Source organism: Athene noctua, chromosome 1 (assembly GCF_965140245.1).
Source record: "Athene noctua chromosome 1, bAthNoc1.hap1.1, whole genome shotgun sequence".
Taxonomy (NCBI): Eukaryota; Metazoa; Chordata; class Aves; order Strigiformes; family Strigidae; genus Athene; species Athene noctua.
In genome coordinates this window covers 51,728,835-51,753,614 of record NC_134037.1, presented here as the reverse complement: position 1 = coordinate 51,753,614, position 24,780 = coordinate 51,728,835, and the positions used below count along the sequence as shown (strand labels likewise).

Here is a 24,780-nt window from a genome sequence, read left to right as displayed (position 1 = left end):
ACTTCACCACGGAATGGCTCAGCACAGGGGATGCCTGGCTGGTAGGAGAGCCTGTGGGCCCACTAGAGCAGGTGTGGCCAAGACGCATTGCACTCTGGCCAGTGCAGGGAGCAGGGACTGGCCACCGCGTCTGGGCTCTTCTGATCAACTGCCTGAATCTGGGGGCTGGCTTCGGCACTGGGTTACGTCGGCCTATCAGCTCGACTTTGCTGTATGTTGCACCTGGGACACCAAGATGAGTGTTTGGCTCTGCATCCTCTATGGGGGAGGCAGACACGGGTTTTAATGCAGAGGAAACACAGCTTGCTCCTCCACCACCACCCGCCTCTTCTGTAGTTATAATGAGAAAAAAAGTGTTGTTGTTTCAAAATATAACCCTGTGTTCTGGCTTTCCACAAATATTTCCATTTAGCCAAATGATATATTTTACTTAAGTATGGCCAAGAAGAAAGGCAAATGAGAGGGAGAGATTCACCAATTTGCCCCAAACTCCTTTTTCGAAAGCCATGTGTGAATCTCTCTGAAATGTATTACAATTCATTCTCTGTTTACTTTAGGCAAACAGAAAAACTCATCGTGGAGCACTCATTTTCGCAAGCTAATCAAGAACATTAGGTCCCCACAGATTCATTAAATAGAAATATAATAGGCATTCCTGCTTGCTTTTAATCTTGCCTAGCTGCAAATGCTAAAATGAACAGCGAATTAACCCTGCCTTGGAACAGAGATCCTTTCACAGCTGATATCATCTCTCTTATGGCTTGTAAACACTCCAGGCTCCCTGTATGTGCTTTCCCTGGCTTTCACTCTTTCTGGAGAGGAGAGGAGAGGGGAGGGGAGGGGAGGAGAGGAGGGGAGAGGAGAGGAGAGGAGAGGAGAGGAGAGGAGAGGAGAGGAGAGGAGAGGAGAGGAGAGGAGAGGAGAGGAGAGGAGAGGAGAGGAGAGGAGAGGAGAGGAGAGGAGAGGAGAGGAGAGGAGAGGAGAGGAGAGGAGAGGAGAGGAGAGGAGAGGAGAGGAGAGGAGAGGAGAGGAGAGGAGAGGAGAGGAGAGGGAGAGGAGAGAGGATGCTCTCGCCTGCATGCAGCTAGGAAGGTGGACAAATAGGTGAGCTCTAAAGGGAGTACTGTGTGTCAGCAGAACAAAACGCGCTGCTGCCACCTGAAAACAAGGCAGAGCTAAAAGGTGGATGGGAGAGTGAGTTCTGGGGCGCCTCGGGGCTGGGGGGGGCTTTTCGTGCATCACCAGCTGCTCCCTGCATGGTTCTCCCTGATTTACCGTGCAAAACAAGGTAGTATGACAAGGCCATTCACGTGCTGACATCAAATATAAGAGATTTTTCAAGCAATTTGAGATTTTAAATTGTTCACGGATAGCAGAACTAGCATTAGAACGCTAAACAGGAAAAAAAAAAAAGCCTATCATATTTCATAATGTATGTCATAATGAACAAAAAGTCTTTAAAAAAAAAAAAAAACGGTTTTCACTGTGCTAAAGTAACAATCTAGACTTGTTGTAAGTATGTTATTCTTACAAGTAGTTCGCAGTTATTCTTGAAGGCAAGTCTTGGAGTTTCCTTAGCATAGTGCTGCTGGGGAAAATTTTCAGCATGTCCATCTTCATCTCTAGCCTGAAGGGAAATATAATGGCCTATTTAGGGACTTACAAATAATGGAAGGAAAAAAAATAGCTAAAAGCATAACAGCTCAGATCATTAAAACAGACGGGAATCCCAAAATACAACATTATTAAAAAGTTTCTTTAAATACGCAGTACACCTTTTAGATATGAGAACTTGGGATGCTGTTTTCTTACATAGCTTAGGTTGAACATGCAAATTCATTGTGGTGTAATAATTAGAACAACAAAAGACAAACCAAAAATGAAATATTTGAGCTGGAAACTGTGAGTAACTCAGGGTTTCAATTTACTCCATTTCATTTTTTCAGGATTACATTATAACGTACTCGTTTAAACTTTTTGACATGCTTAAGCAATCCCTAGATTTGTATTTTCAGTTTAACAGCAAGGCCAAAAAAAAAAGATTTCATATTCATAATTTACATGTAATACTACTATAGATAAATGGATTCCCCCTCCATGTTTAAGTGAAGCTTTGAAAGGAGCATTCATCTAGCGAGAACAATGATCCTTCAGTCAAATGCGGTCAAAATATTTAATGACAAAGATGCATTAAAAGTTACCGATTATTTGGAACTATGCTGTTAATTAAGAAAGCTGAAGTTTAAATGGAGACATTACCAGAGCCCATTAGCAAACCTGCTTGCATATAGTATTTTTTCCTTCTCATCTACAGCGTTTTCTGCTTTCAAGTTAAAGCAAAAGGGAGAAGCAGGTGAAAGGAGGAGTGTCAGCAATACACTCATTACACTGTTCATTTGAGTGACACTTGCACTCCGTTCCGCTCCATCTCATCTGATCCCTGACTGTTCGTTCTCTCCCTCTCGCAGCCTCCCGAAATTCACAGCTGAGCTGTCTCCCTCACATATGGCTTGCATATAATTATGCACATTCCATTTTACACTGCATTAAAATGATGAGCTCCTGGCTCCCTGCCAACCTATTTAAATCAGCCCCTGCCCGAAGAAGCCGGGGAGAGGAGGAGGGCAGAGGGGGGGCGACTGGAGGAGGGGGCGAGGGGAGCAGGCAGAGGCGATGGGGTGAGGAGCAGGTAGTCTCGCTCCCCATCCCTCCAGCTGCCCTGTGTACCCTTCTCCACAGGGCTGGGGCGTCCAGGGATGCCCGATGCAATGCACGCACATCTCAGCGGCTGCGGCAGCGCTGGCATATTGTTCCCCCCTCGCATGGCGTGAACTGCCTGTCGTCGTGTGTCACACTCCCGGCGCCCAGGCTTTTTCAGTGTTGGCATTTATGAAAGATATTTACACCTTGTAGGCTCTACGGCTTGTTTGCCTCCAAATAGGCTTCTGCCTCTCCCCGGGGAGATGGGGCGGGAAAGGGGAGCTGTGGGTTAACAGCAGCAGGGATTTTTAGGAAAACATAAAGGGGTTGAACCTCATCAAAAGTCCCTTGACTCCAGTGGGCTTTGACTTGGGCCTCTCCTTGTCAGCTGTGGGGTGTGAACAAACTCTGCCCAATCCTTTTTAAAAGTGCTAAGTTTGTCCAAAAGTATGTTTCAAGTAACACCTAAATTGATGATTATTACAAGAAGCGGGAAGTGGGAAACAAGTTTATTCTGTATGTTTCCTAGCAGCTTATAAGTATTTTCTTTCACTGCCCTCAATAGCTGCAGGGTGGAAAATGTTTAAAATTTTTTCTTCAAACCACAAGGAAGAGGCAGATCATTCCTGAGCACCTGAAATCACTTATATATTGACAAAAGTTTAAATGTATTCTTCTAATTATTAGTTTGAAACTGAAACCTCTCTCACACAACAAATGTATCTTCCATGCTATGTAGAATACAAAGTTGAAATCTGACTGAGTTTTGTAAAAAAAAAACCCCAATTTTCATTTGGAAAACAAACTTTGTTCTTTCCTCTCCTCCATGAAGGAATATGTGCAGCTTGCTGAAGGTCTTCCAAGTCATCTAGGAGACAACTGGGGGATGAATGCCTTAAAAATGCCTTGTACAAATAGAAACAGACCTGTCAGCTCGGGATCACAGGTGCCAATGGGATGCTCAGTGACACAGAGCTAGTGAGCTGTTGCATGGGGCACAGGTGTTACATAGGGTTCTGAATGCTATCGGTGCCCCTAGACCTCTGAAATTGTATCTTGGCACTATTCTAGACATTGTGCACGTGACGGCTGGCACATTGTAACCTGACAGTGACCCTTTGGAGCATTATCTTGGTGCACGCACACACCTTGTAAAATGAAATGGATATCAGGGTGTTTGTAGTGCGTGTGTCAAAAAATAGAGACAAATGCCACCGACTTTGAGCTGCTTACCAAAACTACCATTTAAGACAAAGGTTATTCATCCCTGCTGATGGCAACATGCCCCCCCTCCTACTGATGCAAACGTTATTTTATTTAACTTTGGCTGTCACCAAAATTTCCTTGCCTCAAAGCCAGTCTAGTTAACATACTTCTATAATTTACTTGGTCAGCAAAAGTATACCTAGTTTAGCTAGCTGGTTTCCATTGTAAATAATACCTATTCTCAGCAGTCACAGCTAATTCTCCAGTTGCTTTACATTAATTCATTACTACCATCTTTCAGTTGTAAATAATTTGCAGAACACTTGTACAATCTTCAGCACTGTTCTAAGCGTATTAAAGAAGTGGCTCAGTGTTTATCTCACCGTGGTAATATTGTGCTGTGCCTGTATCTACACCAACTCACTCTCCATCACTGCTTCACACCAGTAAGCAACTGTCTGAACTCCCCAGCATCTCGACCTCAAAGGCAGCAAGCTGGCATCTACAGCTTTTCCATCAGGCCTGGCTGCCATGGGATGTATTTTGCCTGCTCTTGTTTAAAAGGAAGCAACTGAAAAAAAACCAAGCCAAACCCATGATCTCTGATTTTTTAAAATGCTTTGAAACTGCCAAAATCGTTATAGAAATGCTCTCATCAAAAAATGTATGTCCAAAATGCTAGATGCAATTGATTGCATATATGCAATATATGGTACAACTGCTCTCACAGCACATTTTGTTCCAGGACAAAAAAGGCTTCAGCTCCTGTTCTGAGGCCTGGGATCATGGTGAGCTCTGCCAGTTTTATCAGTGCAAAACTGCTGCAACTTCACTGTGGCAGCGTCTCTCTTGGGATTTACTGAATCTCCTAATTCAATAGCCTGTACTGGCAGGCAGCCGCCTTCCCGTCAGCTGCATGGGATCCAGGAGGGAAACTTGCCCATCGCCAGCCCATGGGACACCAGGCTGTACACTCGACAAAACCAGTGGCACTCGCACCACCCTGGCTCCTCCTGGCAGAAGAGAGCACGTTATCCAAGAAGCAGTGTTGGCAAGGAAGATCTAGTGAGGAAAATGCAGTTGACTTGGTGGGGCTGTCTTGGCTTGGCTGTAAGGTCAGTCTGATGATGGGCTGCGCAGGAAATCATGGCCTTTAATTGCAGGTTAGATATCAGGAAACCCTTCTTAATGATAGGTACAGCAAAGTGCTGGAGCAGATTGCCTAAGGAGACTGTCAAAGCACCATCACTGGAGTCTTTTAAGAGCAGATTAGGCAAACGTTTGTCAGGAATGACATGCAGAGAGTAGCTCCTGATGTGGGAAAGCTGGACAGATGAGAACATCTCCCTTCCCAAGTCCCTTTCCCCTCTGCTTTCTACCATTGAGCTTTTAAGGAAAATGTCAGGAGGGTAAGGAAAAAAAAAATTAAAAAAGGAACAGAATACAGGATCTGAAAGGACCTCTCTGAAAATAGCACAGCATTTGATGTTCAGAGATATGTGTACTCATTAATAAGTGCATCATGACAACTATCTTTGGCTACACAAACTGTGCTATCTGTTCATAAGCCAGCCAGCCTATATTTGTGAAAGATGCCAATAGTTTGGAAACAGACTATGTATTAAGTCAAGATTCCCTTTTTTAATGAGACGAAGGAAGAAAAATCTACTGCAGAATCTCCTCCTCCCTGAAGTGCATGGATATTTGTTTCACCTTATTCTGAGAGAAAAATTATCTTGATCCAGAGGATTTCTTAGCTCCAGTGTAAGTCTTTTTATGTTTTGGGAGAGGAAATCTGTGTTTACATTTTAATATTAAGGGCAGGATCTTATGATAGTATAAGTCAAAAGGCAGGTTGAACAGAATAATTTATTAAGATGGAACTTGTTAATGCAAAGCTTCTACTAAAATGGGACAAAGTATTTGCAATGAAATCCTACTGCTTGGTCCACAAAAGTTTAATGCCACTTAACTGAAAACACCTAACATCTATTTTCTAGGAATGATGGCCACTTGAATAATAGAGAGTGACAGATACCTGCTTACTCAGGATAAAATTGCCACCTAATTTCCATAAATGCCCTTTAAAACAGATGAAACATGGGACCGTTACCCCCAGACATGTTAAACACTGGCTTTAGCTGAACATCTCTCACAGGACAAAAAAATGCTGCCAGAAGTTGAACAGAGTTGCTATAGAAGTGCAGATAACTGCATCGAGGCTCCCATCCCATGGCAATGAACATAGGAAGTTCACATCACCCTTAATACTATTGTCTCTGGAGGCTGGCCACAGATGGGCACTGAAAGATATGTTTTCATTTCCACCACAAAGGTTATCTCTCCCTTCACTGAAACTCGAAGGAAATCCTCGGGGAGACCCTAATCCTTGAAATTCTAGTTCCTGTGCATTTCTGTTGTCCCATATAATCAATTATCATGCTCTCTACATTCACTATACCAGCAACAGTAAAAATAGTACTAAACTTCCATCTGTTGAGTATATTCTTCCCAGAAATATGAACGTACTTGCTGTGGGCTGGGGCAGCAGCGGAGCCCGACGTCAGGGTGCCAGGTTGTAGCTCCACGCTGGGAACAGAGCAGGGCCAGGGACAACAGTCCGGAGAGGACAGCCCTGGTTCAGCAACCATGCAGTTATAGAGCAAGTGAGCCCTTGGCATGGGGAAGGTCTTCCCTCAGGGAAAGCTCCCACTAACGTTTGACAAGAGGTTTGCTCCTTCACAAGGATTTCAGGATTTTCCTCATTTGCAGAGTGATGGAATAAGCAGTATTTATTAGCTTGTTGCCTCTCTTAGCTGCACTCTATTCGCTAATCTTTTCAGTTGTAATATTTTGCCACTCCAAGTGTTTAAAGTCTTCTCAAGCTTTCTGAAAAAGTCCCAGGTATTTTGAAACACGTCAAAACAATGTTTCATAAAATGTCCCAAAAGTCAGATCAGTGAAAATAAAGGACCTAAAATCACATTGGTTGTTTATTGTACCACTAGCATTTACAACCCATTAAAACTGAGGTTATCCCCTTTGCCTGACCTCCTGTGACCACCCCAGGTTAGAGGTGACCACCGTACCCAATGTTTCCCAGCCTGGGGTCTCTCTGCCAGCAGTGACTCTCTGCACACTTGGTGGTGGTCTACAGAGAGCTTGCAGGTCACATGCTACTAACTCCCCTTGTTTCCAGCTGCTAAAATGCATTTAAAGACAGCTAAAAATACATTAAATACTTTCCTAATGTTATTTTTCCATGTAAGCAACTGCTGTAGTCACCACAGGAATGTTATTTGATCGCCAAGGGGAGGGGAAGTGGTCTACGAGACAATCTGTCTATTGGAGGTGATCTACAAAGTTAAAAAGAAACTGGGAATATGCCCTCTTAAAACTTCTATATTAAGTATGCAGAGAAAAACCAGAAATGCATTTGCTAACTTCTTTTGCTGCCTCCTCTCCTCTCCCCCACACACCACACCAATGCACAGATGAACACACATACAAACACACACATGCACATCTCCACCCATTATTTAAGTTAGGAACTGAAATCTTACCTATGCTGGAAGAAGTCACCAATGGATAGAAACTAGTGGAACAATATCAGTGTGACAAGCAAAAACTTGGGACTGTGTGCGTGGCTCTTCCCAGGTCCTGAGCAGAGAGCTTACTTCTAGAGACAGGTTTGTGCCATTCTGTTGCCCGGGATCTATCTACAGCTTTTCTTGAAATCTCTCCCTGGCACTCAGCTGCTCCTGGGTCCTATATATTACAGTACTGACTCCACAGCTGTGGGTCACTGAGAAGGAGCAAAGATGTCCCTGCAAAGATACCGCTAAGTAGAGCTTGAGGTTCAATTCCCTGCAGGCATTCTCAGCAAGACAAGGGACCCTACAGTTAGTGTATCTCTTGATAAAAACTGCTTATGCTTTACTGTTGTATGTCCATTATAGACAGTGATGAATCTAGACCCAGATTCTAACCTGTGTTCACATTTAAGTTGCTATTTCATTTCTACAACTGTCAGAAGCAAATACAAAATCCAAACACAACAGCACTAATGGCAGACTGGATTAGAAAAGCATTTTGAGTACACATGTTTAGGAGAAGGTTTGGTGTGGAAAGGCCTCCAGGGACCAGAGATCTGACCAGTGTTATTAAAACTGGAGAAAATGCATCATTCAGAATACCCTGCAATCTCCTCCATTGTGCTGACCGAAGAAATATTCCCTGACTTCAAAAATAAATAGTCACCAGGTCGAACCTGCTATTCTAACCAAAGCCAACCCACACCCCCTCACTGTCCCTTTCTGAACAGGTGTAAAACCTCCTGGAAAACAGGCAGTTTTGCTGAGAAAAGCTGCCCCAGAAAAAAAAGCGTTGCAACAAAGAAAGAGAAGGTGCCAATCTGTGGAATGATAGGGCAGTGTTTCTGAAATTATCCTCACCAAAGCAACTGAGGAATGTCACGTTCATTTTCTTGCATAACTGAAGTGCTTAGCACTGAGGGATATAGTGCAGTTGAGAACGGTCAGTGTTAGGTTAATGGTTGGACTAGATGATCTTCAAGGTCTTTTCCTACCTAGATGATTCTGTGATTCTGTGAAGCACACTAAAAAATCCAAACCAATATGCCTGAAAATCCGATAAATGGTTATTTATGGATCTTTTCTTTTTTTGAATAATCCTGGTCTTCCACAGGCTATGGCTTCAAATGGTCCAGCTTTAAGTACTAAATTTTTCACTCGGAATGTCATGATATAAAATTATTCACAGTTGATATTTAAAAATGCAAGCTGCAAACTCTATTATAAAGTAATATTATAAGTTAATCAAAAGGAAATACTAATAACAGCATTACCCTAGTGCCTGCTAAAGTAATAATTTTCATATTATTGCATTTAAAAGTCACAAAACTTACACCAAAAAAAAAAAAAAAGAATAATTCAGCGTTCTGGATTCTATACACCTTTTCCTCCCCTTCTCCCAGTTTTGTTTCATACACTTTATAGAAGAAGCCTGTTTTCCTGTTGGACTTCTCATCCTTCCAGGCAAAATCAGGAATTTCTTTTTATACAGCTTGCAATGCTGTACATTTATAGCTCCTTCTACCACAGTCGTAAAATACTTAGGAAAAATTGAGGATTGCCTTCAGTTTCACAATACATCCAGAAAGAGCAACTGAAGCAAAAATAGTGGTGTCTACTGCCCTGGACCACTCTTCTGTTTTTTATAGGAAGAGGAGTAACAGGATGGAGACATTAAATGACTCAGGCCCACAAGCAAGCAAAGGTGGTCCAGACTCAATCCAGTTGCTCGAGCAGGGAAATGCCTTACACTCTCAGATGAAAACTTCCCATTAAACCTAGTTTTCCCACTGCATTCCAGACTTACACACCTTTTTCTTCCTCTATTGCAGTTTCTACAGCTTTACCAGCTTCCACAGGACTGCGCTACCCTTTCCCTGACAGTTCACAGCATGGTGATATATGAGAAGTGTTCAGGTGGCTGCCTCAAAAGCTAATTTTTCAAACTGCACAAACCTTTACCCATATCATAAATTTTTAATAACCAGTTCTGAATTGTCAAAGAATAAATATGATAACAAACACATAACATTGAGATAATTTGAAATAAACTTTGTTTATTGCCCCTTTGAACGTTTCTTCAACAAGTCACAGCTGCATGGGGCCTTCATAAAAGTGAGCCTATCCTACTAATCTCCCTTCTGATTCACGACAGACCTGATCCAGAGACACTAATGGACCATGCTTGACAGTTATTGCAACATACTCAATACACAGCCTAAAATACGGCTAGGAAAAAAATGAAAATATACTACAGACTTCCCAGCAGATTCCATTTTTGTAATGGGTAGCTCACACCAGCACAGCCGATAAGCTTTCCCTCTTTCTTCACATTCCCTGCTTGCTATAATTTATGAGATAAAAGCGTTTTCCGAAGTATTCTGTGTGGTTCACTGTCAGGTAGCTCAAGTATCCCTTCTCATTGCTGCCATTTCTACAAGGGTTCCCCAGCAGATGAGAGACTCCTGTGCAGGGCAAGTACACATTTCCAATCAGCCTGCCAGAGAATCAGGGAGGCAGAAAAACAAAACACAACAGCAAGGGGGGAAAAAAAAATTTTAAAAAATCCTCAAATGTTGGTTACGGTTAGCTAAGGCTCACAGACCAAACAAATCATTGTGCCTAATGAATTTGTTTCAATGCATCTGCTTATTTCAAGCTTCGGAGTTGTAAATACCAGAGCAACAATGCAGTTTTTCTCTGATTGCAGTGTCACATATATGATTAATCATCTTGACTCAGAGCATATTTTTTTAAAGCAATTGCAGACTGGTTTAATGAACTCCTCTCCCACTGGCTTTTATAGACTAGTCATGATCAACATACCATTAAGATAAACCTTGCGCCCCATCCCTCCCCTCTCTGACAGCTTGCCTTATTTGCCTCACAACAGTCAATATCCAATTAAGAGGCAACGGATTTGATCAATACAGAAGGTAACAATAAGACTTAAACAGCTGGTAAATTCTACACGTACTCCTTCTTTAATTCCCATCTTTGTGGTATATAAACAGTTCTGCACTTTGAATAAATGAGGAGAAGGAAAAACAATGGCCAGATCTGGTTGGTAAAGCCTTTCCTCAAATGGGCTGTGTCTGCAAGCTACTCCGCAGCAATAAATGCTTGTCTGGGATCACTATAAGACAGGCAGGATACTATTCTCTGTATTTTCTGTGGCCTTTTAAAGGGTGAAAATAGAAATCTCTCCTTGCTTTGGTTACAAGTGACCTGCCGCTCGGGCCATTCACATGTGAAAATGGAAGGGTCCTAATATTATTAAAGCGATCATTTATGAGCTGCGTAAAGGGATGACTGGTCTGGAGAGGGGGAAAAACCCAATAGGAATGGAGCGTATGCAGGAGAATGGGCGAGAAGAGAGTGAAAAGAAAGGAGGGGAAGCTTTGATACAAACGACATCTTCCACTACCTTAATATCATCTCCCAGTCTTTCTACTGATGATAAATGGCAGCAATAAAAGGTGGGATAGCAGCAGTTATAAGCAGGACAAAAGCAAAATCTGGCTGCTGGTGAGGAGCATTCGTTATAATTCCCGACAGACCAGCTGGAGGTCAGGGACCGAGGTCACAATATCGCCACTGCCTTTGGGTCTAATACCAGGTACTGTACTTCTCCCTCCTCTCCCACCACTTTTTTTTGAGGCTTTTATTCAAAGTTTTACTTTCACAGACATTTTGCAGAGTAATAGGCTGATATAATCCAAATGAGATAGCTCTCCTTTTCCATAATTTCCACTCTTCTTTAAAGAAGTCATGACCACAGGGGATGCCATGCTCTTACTGACTAACAGGACACAACTCAAACACCTCTGAGCTTGCTCCCAACACTGACAGAGTTATTTCTAAATCACAGTTGTGTGCCTGTGTTTTCCACTGCCCACTGCAACCTTCTGTTACCTGGTGGGGTTCCAGTAACATATATCATGTCTAAAACCAGGAAACTGTCTGGTCAAACTTGTAAGAAAGTTCAGAGCACACAGATCTTTTCAGGCAATGGGAGGCAACCAACTATAATTTCTCTTCCCAACTCGCCACGGAATATGAAAAGACTCATTCCGAGTTTTTTCCTTTCTGTCACAATAAGATGAAATGTACTGAAAAACAGGCTCTGTCTTTCCAGTGTCCTTCACTACCATCTTCCACGGGAAGCAGTTGCGGGTGGGTCCTTGGCCAGGTTTCTGAGCCTGAAGGCATCCACTTCTAACTATTCCCAGCAGTTTACTTCAGGCCCCAGGGTTTCTCAGACTACACCTTTATTTTCGACTCGGTGCACTGTTACTACAGAAACAAATAAACAAAAAAGTTATACTACTCTAACTCTTAAAGATGGGCTTAAAAATGGGGATGCTTCCACTAGAAAAGGGAACATGCAGAAACACATTCACCACCTTTTTGTCTTCTGCATTGACTCAAATGGATTGTTTGCCACTCTCGCCCCTAACCCGATCTGCCTGGCCCCTTACCACATGGCAGAGGCTTGAGTGTTTTGCCACATCTCTTGTAATCTTAATTTGCTCTTTCCTACTTCTCATCCACAGCTCCTGTCTTGAAAAGCATCCCTTGAGGCCGCACCAGACTCCTGCACATTCCCAGCTAGCACTACTGTCTCCTCATACGTACGCATGAGTATGGCCATGCCATCCTTACCATTTCAGTGTTTCACTATACAATTTTTAAAGCTTCCATGGGTTTATTCCAGCCTCTCATGTGCTGGTCCCCTATATAAATCCTACTTGCCCAACACCTTTAGCAAATACTTAGCCAATAACCTTGTTTACAGCTCTGGCCTTTAATGTTTCCTCACTGTCCAATGGCCTATTTGGTGTCACCTCAAATGTATACCCATTGTGTTGCTGGGCCCACTGAAGTCCAGCTGGTGGCCTGTGCAATAGGTCTGCTGCCATAGGTCTGTCCCACTTTCCTCAAAGATGGAGCTACTGCTTCCACAGGGAATAAAAGGGATGGAGCTAGGACATTCCTCTGCAAAGCAGGTACCACAGCTGTCGAAACTGCACCCCCTGCACAGTGAGCGCTCCCGGTTTCTCCATTCAAGGGCTGGGCTTGAAGCAGCCAGGTGGGCTTTCCAATATTCAGAGAGCAAAGTACTGGTGTTTCTCCACTCCCAGGCTGTAAACTGAGCACTTGCCTCTTCTATCGCCACTGCAGAGACTTATCTATTTCATTTTAGGACAGAATCGAAGTGACGTCTCTGTCTAAGCAGAGTCTGGAGAAACATGCAGAAATGTGGCCTTTGACCTTCCAGCCACTGTGCACAGCTCCACAAATTCCCCATTGTTTGACCGAGATGTAGAGGTCTCTATCTTAGTCACAGTATATATTACAGTAGGAGGCAGCAAGGCTTGAAGGAAACTGATACTTTTATTACTACCACTACATAGAAGTACAAAAGCATCAAGCAAAGAACAAGCTCTAAATAAACACTTTGAGCACATTCTTACTCTACTGAATATTGCTGGTATCTGAAAAACAACATAATTTTCTACTCCATATATGATTCCATCAAAATCCAAGACCCAGTTCTCTTGCTTGCATCCAGACCATTTTGCATTGGGTATCAGCTTTGCAAAGTGCAGTAACAGTCTTGACCTCTGCTGTACTTAGTGCACTTTTTCAGCCTGTGCCTAAAGCTTCTCTAAAGTGAAGAAAGAGCCCGCTTGCCCTTCATGCAAGCACTAGAAAAGCTAAGCTTAGGCAAAGGTCTGAGATAGCAAGAAAACCACTGGGCTAGTGACAGACCTTCAGCCTGACATAAGACCGAGGCCAATAGACAGGAAAATCTGCCTGTGTTTCCCAGTACTAATAGCAGGAGGAGCACTGTGGCAGTGGCTGTTATTGTATTTTCTTTAGCAACAGGCTGGTCAAAGAGAAAAGAAGCTAAGGAATCCTCTTTTCATACTCAGAGTGTGAGTTCCAGGAATAGAATTACAATTTAAATTAATTACATCTAACCATGTAATTAACGTTCATGTCAGTTTATTACAAGCATCTTCATTGTCGATGCTGTGAAATGTAACTTAGTGACTTTTTTTTGTGGGGAACGGGATGGAACAACCATTTGTCTCACTTGCATTGTTTATATATTAATTGTTAAATTGTTCCTAATATTATTAATCTCATTATCCTAATTACATGTGTTCTGTCTTTTTACAGTAGCATTCCTTCCAGAATTAGACTACTTCATGCATCTCCATTGTTCCTCTCTCTCGGTTTAGAAACCTGATGGGGAATCACTGGCACCGAAGAAAGGGGAAATGAATATTGAGCATGAGGAGCTGCAACATCAGCCGCTTAGCAGGAAAGGGAAATCTATGAGTGTTTTTTAACAAGTGGCACACTTCACAGCATACACTGGCAGAACATTTCACACGGTGGAAGGCGAGGTTTAAAAAATTGGACCACTATCATCCTTTAAAAGCAGCCAGGGTCTCTTTCTGAAAGTCTAGGTCATGTGCCTGGCACTGCGTCATATGGTGTCTCTCTTCCGCCATTTGTTTATTTGCTTCTGGCAGTTTTGGCAGTGAGGTATCGGAGTGAAATGCACACCACTCCATACATATGGTGGGAAGAATCTAGTGCATCAGTTGAATGCATACTGTACTGTATACACATTCTGTTTTATCTCTGAGCACAGCTGTGCTGTAAAAGCTTACAAAATGTGAAGCCTTCTGTGCAGCAAAAACATCGACAGGAGAAGCTGGCCTATAACTTATTAGGTTGTGACACAAGCCAAAAAAAGCCGGAGTTAAAGCTGACAACTCCTGGCATCATGATGAAAAGCACAGTGGCTCAAGTTAAAAAGGGAGTGTCAGCCCTAACTTCATGTTTTGGGTTTTCGCTGCCATGGGTCACAAATAGCATCACTGGTTTGTTCTAGGACAATAATTCCCAATCCTGGTGCATGGCTTCCAGCTAGCAACCAGCAAGCAAACATGCAAATCATCCCCCCGGTGCCCCACTGCGCTTGCAGGCAGCCTGCACTAGGAAGGGATTCAAGGAGGAGGTGAGCAAGAGCCAAAAAGCGGTCATGGCTCTCTTCCTCGCTCAGCACAGTAGCCTTCAAGCTGTGTTCAGTCCTGTGTCTCCTACTCCCCCAGCTCTTTGGGCCAAAGGTAGTGGAAACATATGGTAGGAAACTCTCCTGTGCTGGCTGGACCAGATGTCTGGTAGATTTTTTTTTCCACACCAACCTTGAAACAGGGACTCTTTATTTTAATCTGAGTAAGGACAGCCACACTGGGTTAGATCTAAGGTTCCCTAGCCCAGGCTTGTCTCCAGCAGCAGCCAGTATCACCCTCTTGAGCACAATCTGAGGAGAAATGGGCCACCAGTCCTTCCAGGGGCACAGGACCTGCCACAAGGGCAGTGGGAGTAGGTGTGTGAGAGGTTTGATAAGTGTGATTGAGTTTGATAAGTGAGTTTGGCCTATATGTCCACTGTTCCTGGACTTTTTTTTGTGCAGCGCTGAGAGAGGTGAGGTTGTAGTACATCTCCTTTCCTACCTACTGATGGACTCCGTCTGTGCATGTATGTGTAGGCAGAGGAAGTGTGGTGAGTAAGCAAAAGAGGGGAGGAAAACACAAGGTGGGATGGCATTTTTACAACACAGAGAAACTGTCCTAAAAAGAAAGCCATGACTGGAGACATCGTGTTTCCTCTTGATCCCATAGGAATGAACACCTCATGCAGCTGAGCACTGAAGCTCTCAGGGCTGACCTGTGTGCTTCCTCTCTATGCTGTGAGGGCTCCCCAGCCAGAGGAAGCCCTGCCTAAGGTCTGGAAAAATATCCCTCCTATCTAGCCCCACCACTGCCTGAGTTGTTACCGGGTCCCAAAGTGGGCCTCTGGCTCCAGCAGCTTTCTTGGCAGCTACAGGTTGTAGAGAGCATAACCTCAGGGTGGGAGAGCACCCTGGCATCCCATGGACCCTCAGCCAGGGGAACTGCACTCTTTTCAGCTCCTCACCCAAACTTACTTCTCTCAGGCAAGAGCCCACATGATCCCAAGGGGAAGGGGGAGCTTAACCATTCTGCCAACAGGAGCTGAGGGAGAAAGGCATCCCATGAGAAAGCCTCCACCACATCCCTCAGTTGAGATGGGGCTTCCCTCCTCCGACACAGCCATTACGGCACCTCCAAACTCCGCTGCTCCCTGGGGCTGCTCAGAAGGCATCGGAGGAGTCCTGTGGCAGGGCACTGGCCCTCAGCCCACTCCCACCGCAGTCCTGCACCCCTGGGGCTCTCTTGGAAGGACAACTGCCTTGTGCAGCATGTCATCGCGGAGGATGAAATACAACCCCCGGCTAAGTTTAGCTTGTCTGCCTCGTCTCGTGGGAGGATAGTTGCACAGCTCTGCTATCGCCCCACGTCCACCACCTTCTCCCCAGCCTTGCAGGTGACTCCCTGCCTACTCCACAGCAAAGGGGAAGGGGGACATGGCTCTCACTTTCAGGGGGGAGACAGACAAGAAACAGCAATTTAAGGCTCAGACAGACAGTTTTTCACATGTCCTGTCAAAGATATGAAAATAAAAGAGAAGCAAGGAAAGGGGAAAATAACAAATTCTTGCCTCAAGCATTAATTGTTGCTGATATTAGTTAATTTTCAACAACCAAATTTAATTGCATCTCCACACTGGATAAACCTTCTTTTTCACATATTAAATACATGGTAGGCTCCTCCTTAAAACCAGGCCATGGTCTGCACTAAAAGAGATAGTATCAGTGAAGGGTAATCAGTGTTTGGAACATCTCTTACGTAAGATATTGAATGACAAGGATTTATCCACTTTAAAGAAAAAAAAAAAAAGATGAGAATGAATATGATATTAGTCTATGTAGGCTGCTATATTTTTATGTTACACAAAAAACCCCTGTATTTTTGTTACAAAAAAAAGTGGCTACTAACTATCCATTAACTATCCATTGTTTCTTACAGTACAAAAGCTAGAGGTTCAATAAATGTGTAAAACCAGATGAAAGAAAATACTTATTTGCAGAACAAGTCACCAAGCTGGCTGGTGTGCAGGCCAAAACTACATGCGAAATCCAGAAGGAGTGTAATGCATTCTGGAAGGACACATTCATTCAGCTATTAAAACAGTAGAAGTGCTCCCACACTAGAGTAGCTTCAAGGAACCAGTACAGAAGTGGTCTCGATGTAAAGAGCCAGTAGTTTGGCCTGTGGGGTGCAGGCTAACTTCAGCTGGAGTTCTAGGACATTTGTCCCTCTCTGCATTCAAGCTCTAGGAACTGACTTCGGAGATGTGAACTCTGGATCTGTTTTCAAACCTTGAAAGTAAACTATGGAAATTAGTTGGGGCTATCATTTCTACCTCCAGAAAAAGGTAAATAAATTGTTTCTGAAACTGGTGAGAGACTTCAGAGACAGGGTTTGAATTTAACATGCACAACATGGACACCTGGTTACACTACACACTGGCTGAGAGATGGAAGGGCAAAACACATATGCATATCTCCTGATGGTACTGGATGTGGTCTATCTTTTCTTCTTACACATGCTCTAGGAAGGGTTTGTCATTGAAGGGCTTTTGAAAGCCAGCTGCTCACAGCTTCTCTGGCCTTCCAGGTGTCTATTCACACCACAAAAAATTTTCTGGGTGTGGACAATTTTCCTGTTGTGAGAAAGCATAGCACTCTTGAAACTCAACAACATGGAATATCCTGACTTGGGCCAAAATGAGATAACTGGACTTGAAATACATAAATATCCACATGGAAACATGCAAATATAACGAGGAGTACAACAGAAATAAATTTCACTCTGATTCCTAATTTTTCTTTCTTCCATTTTTCCTGCATTTCTGAGTTCAATTACATAGTTATCCAGGAAACCACCTTAGGTTATACTCCTAGAGATACATGAAGTAACCAGAAATGTCATCACTCTCATGATGCCTTTCAGCAGGAGTTTAAATCTTTCTCGATCTAAGGAATGCAGAGCTGCTCAGAGGAATTCAAACAATTACAGATGAGCATCCTAGAAAACACCACTACTGGAATGGGAGCTTGCTAAAGTAATACCAACTACACAGACACTTTCCATATAACACATGAGCAGGAAGGGAAAGGGCAATTATAAATGTTAGGAAATTATTTTCTCTAGACCCCCTGCAGGACCTTTAATATTTTCTTTACTAAACCTGGGATTTAAAAAAAAAATACTAGCCTTGGACACATTTTTAACAAACTTTGATACTACAGTTTTACTAGCTGTATTACCCAGGTCTTTCAAAACCACCTTCAATAGTTCCATTGGTTTTCAGGAGACCCCCAAATCCACACTCTCTTGCTATTGTCAGTCAGATGCTGTGATAACAGGTAGAATAGGGAACATTTATGCAGCTCTGAGATATAGTGATAGAAAAGAAGTAAAACCTACCAGCTGTGCCAAGATGTGCCATTGCTGTTTAGACAGTTCAGAGGAAAAGATACAGCGGCCTCACGATGTGTCTATCTTTGTGGATGAGCATGAAACTCTAAGTTTAGTTCCACCGCTCATGAGAAGCAATTGGAAACTTGAAAGTCAACATCCTAAAACTACAACTGAGTTGCTTCACAAGAGGGTGGAGCTGCCACACGTAGCTGAGGCTGGTCAAATGCTGCGAGAGCTCACAAAAGTCTATGTGTTTTTTGTTCTCTTTTTGAATCACTTTTCATCCCTCTTGGGCATCAAGTACTGGCTGCTGTAGAAAGATCACTGTGGGAAGCAGAAGATCTTAAGAACAAAGCTCAAAAGGGGTTTTCAAACCACCCTTGTTGGATCAGCTAGATCAGACCAACTTCCATTTTTTCCACATCCTTGCTTGTCTCCCCACACACCAGGGAAGACCTGTGTTATTCTACAGATTGACTTAAATGGAAAACAGAAGAACAGGAGGCCGTGTCTAGGCCTCAGCAGGGAACCAACCTGAAATACTCAGAATAAAATTGACAGGCTTGATGGCTGTATGGATTTAAGCAACAGCTGGAATCTGATGAGTCTCAAATCACTTCCTGAGAGAAAGCTGATCAGGAGAATAAATCTTTCATGGCTTACATTCAGTTAAGAGCTTTCACATCATTGTGAAGCAGCTAGACATCCATGCACAATATATGCTAAAAATAACTGGGTTCCAGGTTCACACACCGAGGCTGAACACACAGACTTCTGGAGTTTGTCTGCCAGGCTGGGTACTCGCTGGTAGTGACTAACGTGAAAAAATAACCAACACTTCTGGAAGAAGACTAAACTCTAAACATCCCTCTGAGGATATCCTCTCTTGATATGCAAAGCATTTGACACTTCCTGCATGACATCCTTGTCTCTGAATTGGAGAGACATGGATTTGACAGATGGACCACTGGGTGGATAAAGAATTGGCTGGATGGTCACACTCAAAGAGTCAGTGGCTCAATGTCCAAGTGGAGAACAATAATGAGTGCTGTTCCTCAAGGGTCGGTACTGGGACTGGTGCTATTTAACATTTTTATTGGGAGACATGGATTGAGTGCACCTCAGCAAGTTTGCCAACAATACCAAGCTGTGTGGTGCAGTCAACATGCTGGAGGGAGGGGAGATGCCATCCAGAGGGACTTTGACAGGCTTGAGAGGTGGGGCCATGAGAACTTCATGAAGTTCAACAAGGCCAAATTCAAGGTCCTGCACATGTGTCAGGGCAATCCCAAGCACAAACACAAGCTGGGCAATGAGTGGATTGACAGCAGCCCTGAGGAGAAGGACTTGGGGGTGTTGGTTGACGAGAAGCTCAACGTGACCCAGCAGTGTACACCTGCAGCCCAGAAAGCCAACCATATCCTGGGCTGCATCAAGAGAAGTGTGGCCAGTAGGTCAAGGAAGGTGATGCACCCCTTCTACTCTTCTAAGACCCCACCTGGAGTTCTGTGTCGAGCTCTGGAGTCCCCAGCATAAGAAGGACATGGACCAGTTGGAACAGGTCCGGAGGAGGGCCGTGAAGATGATCAGGGTGCTGGAGTACCTCTCCTATGAAGACAGGCTGAGAGAGTTTGGGTTTTCAGCCCGGAGAAGAGGAGGCTCTGGAGACACCTGGTGGGACTTTTTAAAAGGGCATGTAGTGATCGGACAAGGTATAATGGCTTTCAACTGAAAGGGGGTATATTTAGATTAGACATAAGGAAGAAATTCCTTAATGTGAGGGTGGTGAGACACTGGAACAGGTTGTCCAGAGAAGTGGTGGATGTCCCATCCCTGGAAGTGTTTAGTGCCAGGCTGGATGGGGCTTTGAGCAACTGGTGTAGTGGAAGGTGTCCCTGCCCATAGCAGGGGCACTGGAATTTGATTATCTTCCTTCCAACCCAAACCATTCTATGATTCCATGATTCTATGATAACCAAGCATGAGGCCCCTTTATACTCATTACATCTGATATGCAGGAGATGGGCTGATTTCTAAAAGCTGCCACTCAACAAGAAAGGCAGCAAATTTTTATGCCAGCTACTTTTAGCTGCAGACCAGAAAGTGGCAGAGCCGAGCCCACCACACATGCAAAGGTTTTCATTCCACAGGCCCCCAGGGCACAGAAGCTGTGGGGCTCTTAGCAAATCTGAAATAGCTTTCATGGTTGGAGATCAAGTCTCCGCAGGCGGAGAGGCAAGTCCTGAACTTCTGGAGCAAAACAAGCTGACAACTAATAGGAAAGACAGCACATCTCTTAGGAAAAGCATTTAAATGCCACTGATTTTATGGTGCTAATATTTGAGATTAAGCAACAACTAAATCTAGAGTTCTTAAAATATCTGAACTAGAAAAAAGGCAATTGTGGCTGTATTTTTATAAACAGGCTTACATACACCTGCTTTTTTGACACTAGATGCCTATAAAATGACAGACTGAAAAGTGGCCCTCCCAGTTTTTTTGTTTTTTTTTTTACAAAACCCAAAACAGAAGTAAGAGGAAGATCATGTAAACTTGAGTGTAAGGAGAAAATCGCAACAGCTCTTCTGGCCTTTCTAGCAATGAATAAGCAGCCTTCCTCAAACCAGCCCAAAACTGCATCTTTTGTTCACATTTTTCCTCAGGGGAAAGTTTTAAGAGGGACCAATTTCATGCAGAAATTTCCCATTAGAAGTATGTCACAACAGTAATTAAGACACGACAGAAGGAGATTATGATGTGGGTTCTCCATCTATACGACCGTACCAGAGCCAAAAGACTACGCAATTCCCTCTCGCAAGGTCGCTTGGGCTTGGATTCTCAGAAGACCTGGTGTAGGTTAAGAAAACAAAGCCCATTGTTTGCTTTTCTTTAGGGAAATCGGTTACTTAATTTTGTCCCATGATCTTGGAAATCCCAGCCTTGGGGAGAGGAGCAAAGGAAACATTTTCCCTTATTCCAGAGCCATGACAATGACAGGACTGGCCGCAAATGCCCAGCTGCATCAGGGCTGCAGAAGTGTGGTGCTCCCCATGGGGCAGCAGGATGCCCTCCTGTTCCCTTCATGAGTGCTCCACGGAGGAAAGGGCTCATGTGATGCAGGAGCACCCACCTGGCTTGCACTGTGTCTTTGTGGGTGCCTTTCCTCTCCTGGGAGCACACATCTGTCCAAATGCTACAGCGTTGATCAGAAAGGAAAATAAAATGGCAGAAGCCCATCTTTTCCTGATATGTAACCATGTGGTGGTGGGAGAGGCTGCTCACTGTGAAAGTGTGGCCAAGCTGCAAATTCACCGCAGATCTTCAGCTGTCAGCTGGTCAGTTCACAAACAATTACCTTAAACGCTTGACCCATGCCGTGTCCCGCATATCCATCATGCAGTGTCTGCCGTCTGAGACCAGTCCTGCAGTACCGACACAAGCTTGACTCTCCTTTTGACAGTTACTACATCAGATACGCTCGGCTTCGTTTTTCATTATAGCAGTGGCTTTCTGAGGGTGGATAGGGTTGTGCTTTTCTGTCCGTCTTACAAAATCAACCTGTGATTCAAAAATTAAGCTGTGCTCTTTTGATGTTCTGTCACTCCTTGTACTAAAAAGTCTGTGTGTCAGGCTTTCGTAACCATTACCCTGATGATGCTAACTGAGGTGGGAAGTCATCTAGTCATTCTCCAGCCACACTGACAGGGACAAGATATGCCTGGGTCAACACAGGAAGCATACAGAGCATGCAGTCTCTTTGTTAAACAAGAAGTGCCATTTCTAAATGATCGCTTTCTTAACTACAATCTCATTTTAAGTGGAGGTCACTGGCCTCTATCCTCCCAGGAATAAGAGTACTGTGATAAAATCAGCACCAGGAAGGACACAGGATTAGAAACAGGGGGCAGGGAGCAAGGATTTAGGAAGTTAAGAGGGTGTTTCTAAATCTCGGAAAATGCTCACTTTCCCCAAACAAAGATCTACCATTGGGGTCTTGAAATCTGAAACTCACAACAGGAACATGAGCTCCGTCAAACCAGACGGGTTTTCTGCAACTCTGACAAGGAATTTGGTGCAACAGCTCGTGAAAACAGGTGGTGAGTGTCCAGTTCTGACTTGGAAGCAGTGGACTACTGTAAAATTCCCATCTTCCCACCCCTTGATTTAAGAATTTCCGTGTCAAAATAAAATGGTCAGCTCAGCAAACAGACTGAACTATGTTGTAAAATCCCTGTCTTTTTAATTAAAAGAGCTGTGAAATACACAACGTGTCTTTAAGATTCTACAGTGTTCGTAATATAAAAGAACTGAAATATTTGCCATTATCTTATCAAAGTATCAGGCCTGCAGCTTACAGGAATATTTTATGAATGGCAAACCAGAAAGACTTGCTTTTTCATTCTTGGGTCACATTCACAGCGGTGCAACAGTAAAGAATAAGCCCCTCGCTCTTTCGAAGAATTGATTTGCTTCATTAAAAGCCAAGCCCTCTTACTCTTGCCAGCTGAAATAGCTGCCTTTGTATCCTTAAGTGAAATCATTAAAAAACATGTCAGACTGAGAGAAATGTGTTTTTCCCAGGTATTCCTGAAAGCCATTCAGTACTACAAGTCAGCACTACGAAATTATGCTGCACCACTCCAAGCATTTGTTTCTCTTCCCAAACAGAGCATCATTGTTCTTATTTAAAGAAATAATCCTCACAAAGCTGAAATAATTATTCAGCCCAAACAGCCCATAGCAAGAGAAACAGTCTTTAGACAGCTGTCATGGCTCAGTCTTCCGGAAGCTTTGATTTTAATGAAACTCATTAAGGAAAGAAATTAACAGAAATTAACAGGAAAATATCATAATTTGTCTTGTTTCAGAAAGCTTGAATGGAGACAAAAGGCTCTTTAACATGACACGTAACGTGACCAGTCAAAACTCTCTGCATCGCTGAGTCTCACACGCTGAGTAAATAAGTCTGAAGTTGCTTATGTTGCAGCTCCACAGTTTGGTGCAGTGAAATGAAAACGTTAAATGAGAATACCCTGTCTTTGGGCACTAAGGAGCCTGTCTCCTAGCATCTGTACACTGTGTGCTCGTACAAGCATGCGGGAATGTTCAAGGTAATGAATATGCTACCTGTAAATATCCTAGGGTAATGAAAGATGAAGGGTAATAAACTCTCTGGAGAATGGAACCATCTTATAGATACTTCATAACAACTGTTCCTTTCTGCAATACTACTCAAAGGAGGGGATACAAAAAAAACCCCAAAACCACTTATCTTTTCAGATACATATTAGGTATCTAAGTTATCTTTGATTTCCCGTTCAGAAGCACAAAAAGAAACATTCACTGTGGTTTTTAATCTGAGTGGAATTGACAGAGGAACATGCGGTGCTGTAAGCAGCTCAGAAAGGCAGAGATAATAACATTGACATATCTTGGTTTACTGTCCTCAGCCTCACCTCTGGCATGCTCTCCCTTGACCAAGCCGCCTACTCCCAGCAGAGTCATGCACACCCACCCACCCCAATATGAGACAGGCATCCGCTCAATGAGAGTGGCTGGGCTAAAATCCTGCCCTTCTGAAAACAAATGAGTTTTACCTTCAAATTTAGACTTCAGAGAGTTGTGAAAAGGAAAGGAACAGAGTATGTGCTCAGAGGGAAGCAGAAGGGACAGCTGGAGAGACAAAGGGGCATGGAAACCCAGAGACCACATCTATAAACTAAGATTTTCCCCAGAGTCACTCTTTGCTTCTCATGAGGACCAGTTATTTCTGCAGACATGCAGGGAAAAGCTACTGAGAATCTGTTCAAAGCACATAAATAAAAGCATTACCTATTTGGCATTTGCCCCTTGTCTCTTGCAGTGGTAGCCAGCTCTCGAGGCAGAGCCATGCTATTTTGCCATCATATTACAAATCTACTGGCAATTGCAAGGGAATAACAGGGACATGGTTACTATCACTTCATAGCTCAAGGAATATGTATAAATATATGTTAAAAGACAACGTAATGATTCTGGGAGAAAAAGTCTTAGTAATATGGAATTTAAAAACAGTTTTCTTCTGATTTCTTGTGGAGTTCACAGTAAGCATCAGTGGCATATAAAAAGTGCCACAATACACGAGGGCAGATACAGAGAGCAGGTACAACAGATGGGAAGAGTCAAGGGAGTAAGCAGAAGCTGGTGGCAATGAGAAGAGGAGGATGGACAAAGGAAATCAAGACAAGTAGAAATGCTGCTGAGAAAAGTAAAAAGTGTTGAGCCTTCAGACAAAGGAATTTTGGAGAAACAGGCAACAGCAAAATGACTCCCATTCAGTTTACACAAAGCCTGAATGATAACACAAGCCATAGAGGATAGGGCTTTGGAAACTGGGTCCGATCCAAATGGCCTCAGACAAGCTGCACCCGTCTAAACTGGAATCACCTGGATCTTCCTGTATGCCAGCTGACTAGGAAACATGTTCCCCTCTTTGAGTTAGATAATTCGCACCTGATGTTCATCCAAAATTGTACACTGTTCCTAATCAAGAATATCAGTAAAATCCCTCATAGTAACAGGTCCATGCCTAAAGCAATGGCCCACTTTGGCCCACTTGTGAATATAGCTGTTCCAAAATAAATAGTTAATCTATTAAAATAACTCAAGACAAACTGAATGACCAGAATTCAACCCCACAGCCTACACAGTTAATACTATATACAAGCTGGGAAAGTTAGTTGTGAATTTTTACTTATTCTGCTAAACTTTCTTGACTTCAAGGAGTTGAGGAAAGCTACTGAAATTTATTAAAAGATAGAGTACCTCCTTACAGTCTCTCAGACTATTTATTATATGCTTTTGTCTAGTAA

General features: G+C 43.3%; 1 protein-coding gene across 2 annotated transcripts in view; it reads right to left on the bottom strand.

Moving 5' to 3' along the window:
• SOBP (sine oculis binding protein homolog) overlaps positions 1–24,780 on the bottom strand; it is a 120,016-nt gene that overhangs the window by 53,176 nt on the left and 42,060 nt on the right. Inside the window, exon 5 of one of the 2 annotated variants that reach the window (XM_074896117.1) lies at positions 1,532–1,627. The exons of the other annotated variant lie outside the window; for it this stretch is intronic. Within the exon in view, the coding sequence (XP_074752218.1) occupies positions 1,532–1,627 (96 nt within the window). The remainder of the gene's footprint in view (positions 1–1,531; positions 1,628–24,780) is intronic. 2 annotated transcript variants of the gene reach the window in all.